General features: G+C 50.8%; 1 protein-coding gene across 1 annotated transcript; it reads left to right on the top strand.

The window, feature by feature from the left end:
* Positions 1–2,015: 2,015 nt before the first annotated feature.
* On the top strand, positions 2,016–3,929 carry CUNH3orf70 (chromosome unknown C3orf70 homolog). Its single transcript, XM_009644419.2, has one exon. It carries the CDS (start codon positions 2,422–2,424, stop codon positions 2,956–2,958), a length of 537 nt encoding a protein of 178 aa, XP_009642714.1. The 5' UTR covers positions 2,016–2,421; the 3' UTR covers positions 2,959–3,929.
* The last annotated feature ends 14 nt before the right edge of the window (positions 3,930–3,943 follow it).

Genomic DNA, 3,943 nt, shown 5'->3' with positions numbered 1-3,943 from the left:
GGTCGTCTGTGTCGCTTTGCGAGACAGTAGCATATTTAACGTTCACTAATTTCAAAGAAGGATTTCTGGAGACCAGCGGATGGCAGGAAGCCGTGGACTGCTGCTGTTACAGCAGGTTGTGACGGTAGGGTCTACTCACCCGCCTCAGATTGCTTCCCAGAGAAGTTGTGTCAGCAAGATTTGAAAAATGCCCGAGAGACCCCATCCCTCAGTGACCGCCAGAACCGAAAGGGCTGTGCTGCTGCTCCAAAGGGCACCAGAGGAGTAGGAGCTCTGCTCTGCTGTGGCTGAAGCGTTAAGTCATTTGATGCTAGCACTTAATTCCTCAGCGTCACAGCAGGTTTAGAAACTAGACCAAGGTATGTTAAAAAGATGGCAAGTGGAGAGGATGTCTTTGTATTTTCTGCCATCCAGCCATAATCGGGAGGGAAAAGCAGCTTGGGTTATTTTCACTGAGCTTTTCCACTGTTCTGTTAACAATTACCATTCCGCAGATCATAGGAAAAAAGTGCACAATGAGGTAGTGGAGGGGAGCTGGTCAAATCTAGTCACAAGATGTTCTTTTCCCCTGCCCACCCACTGCCACCGTGTTGCTGCTCTCTCTGGGCTGGCTGTTCTCTCCCATGGCACGACAGGGGCAGGCTTTCCTCTTCAGCTCCTTCCTCTGAGCCTGCTTTCTGCATGCGCTGGCCTCGCAGCGTGCCTCTCCCACGCTCCAGTGCTCCCCAAGCTCTTCTTTCGGCTCTGCGCTCTTTGTGGCGTTTCCTCTGTTCTCCCTGTCCTTCAGCAATGGGGGTTCAAAGTCCCAGCAGGGGAGCACAGCCGGCTTTCACACAAGCAGTTTCCCTTCCAATACCGATGGCGCAGCAGGGGTGGGAAAAGCCTTCCCCAGCGCCCGAGGTTTCCCCTGGTGACGTACTGGAGCCAGGCTGGCAAAGCACAGCCTGTGCGTGGGCCCTGGCTCGTCGGGGCTGGCAGAGCCAGGCAACCCCAGAGCCTGCCGCAGCCAAGAGTGGGGATCTCTCAGCCCATCCCGTTGCCAGTGCTTTCAACAGGCGGCTGGGGCACCGACTGCCACACTGGCTGGGAACTTGTTGCAGTCAGAGCTCTTCCCACAGCTGGGAAGGATTCCCAAGCTGAGACGGGATTTTTTACTGCAAAGAGGCATGGCAGGGGGAGGGAGCCCTTCCCTGGGGAGAGGAAAGCCCTTTTCTTCTGCCACTGGTCCAGGCCAAGCTCAGCCTCCCTGAGCAGAAACACAATCACTGCTCCGCTTTTCCAAAGGAATGGGTAATTCGAGGGAGAAGGGCTGCACCTACCTCTGAGCTGCAGACACAAAAACGTGTGGCAGATCTCATCACGGCGCAGCTGGATTTATTAATGCAGCGAGACTTTGGTGCCTTTCTGCTCTCTACCCAGTGAGCTTCAAGCATCCAAACAGTCCTTCGGTGCTTTGATGCTTATTCTACCTTTATAAAGCAATATTTGCAACTCGTGCATCAAAACTCTTCTGAGAGCCCCGCTACTCACAAGTCTTCTGGAAATTTGTGCTTTCATAGTGTATGAACCCCTAGGGAGACATGAATCTTTCAGCGGCTTCATGCAAATAAAATGCAGCATTTTACAGTCTTAGGCATAGCCTCAGGTTTCTCATTTTTTCCTAACAAAGTACTGATTTTCTGCTCTTATATTTATTTCTTTTACTAAAAAGATTTTCAGTTCACACTTGGTTCAGCTCTATATAACTAACATAATCCTATTTTCTTACTACTTAGCCAGATAATCAAGATGCTAAAAGCATTTCTATGGCTCAGGAATTCCCTTATTTTCTGCCTTAAGATTCTAATTGCAGTCATGTATGAACCTCTGGTTCGTAATACAGAAAAACAGCATTTAATCCCAGAAGAAAAAGAACACTGAAACACATGCAGGGAGACTCATTGTAATTTGGAATAATAATACTATAATAAAATTTAGATCATTGTAGCAAAGATGTAAGCCAGAACTGCTCTGCATTCAGTGAAAAAAAAAAAAGTCTCTGAGCATCTTTTCAGGGTTTTTTTTCCCCCTAGAAAGGGGTGCAGGCAGACTTGCCATCTGTCCGACTTCTGAGCTACGGAGTTGTGCTCCTGGAATCAATTTTGTAGAGTCAGTGATGTCCTTCATATGTCATTGAAGCAGGGGCAGGGAGAGGCGTGGGGCTGGGGGAAGGAAGGTTATTGCAGGTAACTGCAGTGCTCAGCAGCAGAGACTCCGTACCAGGAGAGGACTGAACACCAGAGCAGCTGCTGGCTGCAGGGAGCTGCTGGTTATTAACGGCCAAGGCGAGTGTCGTGCCATTGGTTTGTTTCCAACTTAAAAATAACAACCTTTAAATGCTGCTTTTCTGTTTTCCCCGCAGGTAAATATGTCTATCAGCCCATGACACCCGTAGAGCAGCTTCCCAGCACTGAAATACCCGTGCGCCCTCGGGAGTCTACAAACACCATCCAGATCTCCGTTTCGCTCACCGAACACTTTTTGAAGTTTGCGCCCGTCTTCCAGCCCCCTCTGCCCCCCGACTCCCCCCAGTTCTGCACGATCGCAGACCTCTTCATTGACAATTACCGCGTGAAATGCATCAATGGGAAGATGTGCTACGTGCAGAGGCAGCTGCCCCCCGTGCCCCACAAGATAAAGCCCGAGGAAGCCCCTGTTCGCAATGCCTTAATCACAAAAGAGAGCAATACACCAAAACCAGATCACTGCTCGTCCCCTTCCAGCTCCGAGGACTCTGGGATCAACGCCGTGGGCGTTCACTACATGGAGTCGTGTGACGAGGACACGGAAGGGGTGGCCGAGCTCAGTTCAGAAGAAGATTACAGCCCGGATAGCAGCTGGGAACCAGATGAATGCCCACTCTTGTCACCCTCGCAGTGTGAAATGGAGGTGATCGAGACTATAGAAACCACTGTGTGATCCAACAAGTTGCTATCAGACCAGTCCAGTTCCCACTCAGTAATGTTGCTTTTGTAGTATTTATAGGTTTTTTCTTCTGACAATCCCTTTTTTCCAGTGCACTTGATATTTCAGATTCTTCATGGGAGCGCGGTTACGGGACTTGCATATTGGGGAACTAGCAGCAGCCTGAGCAATTTTAACACATTCTCAGCCCGATCAGATCTCCCACGTCTGCATGTAAGGTAGTGATAAATCTTAGGAGTTTTTTAGCTGACGTAGGCCCTTTTTGTGGTCCAGGTCACATCGTACACTACTCATAGGAGGATGTGCCAAGCGAGATGTTTCCATCTGTCAGGATGTTTGCAGCAGGCCTTCAAAGCACAGAGGGCGAGCCGGTGCAGCACGCCTGCGAGCAGCAGAACCAAGTTGCCCTTATTCTTTCTCAAACAGCTATGCGAGGTGCGGCAACAAGAGGCCCTTTCCGTCTCTGTCTGCCCTTGTGCGTTGTCCACCCTTTTCTGTAGTGCTGGCGCGCCCCTCCACGAAGGCTGTTGGCACCACTCTTCCAGCGGGTTGGTGTGGCAGGCTAGAGAAAGCACAAAGTGCCTCCAACTTTTCTCCAGGCTATGCACCGAGCATCTGCTGAGCTAGGTCAGGCCCTGAAATCTCCTGAGAAGGCAACTGTTGCTCTGGAGGGGAATCAGTTGCCTGGCTCCCGCTGGTCCCTTTTCTCTGCGCGGCTCTCGGGGTCTGGCTTTTGCAGCTCGGCAGGAGCAGGCAGCGATGAAGCGCAGCCGTCTCACCAATACCATGCCAGGCTGGGGTGTAAAATGCGAGGCGAAGGCAGCGACTACCTCTAAACACAAACGCCTGCCCTCGGCTTTGCCTGCTGCGTCCTCCTGTGCTGTTGGTGCCGGACACGTGCACTCAGGACCAAATGGCCTCAGGGCCTGCATTTGCCCGAAGAAACAAAATTAAAAGGGAAAAAAAAAAAAAAAAAGTT

This window comes from Egretta garzetta, unplaced genomic scaffold, assembly GCF_000687185.1.
Source record: "Egretta garzetta isolate BGI_Z169 unplaced genomic scaffold, ASM68718v1 scaffold448, whole genome shotgun sequence".
Lineage (NCBI taxonomy): Eukaryota > Metazoa > Chordata > Aves > Pelecaniformes > Ardeidae > Egretta > Egretta garzetta.
This window is presented reverse-complemented; position numbering and strand designations above follow the sequence as displayed.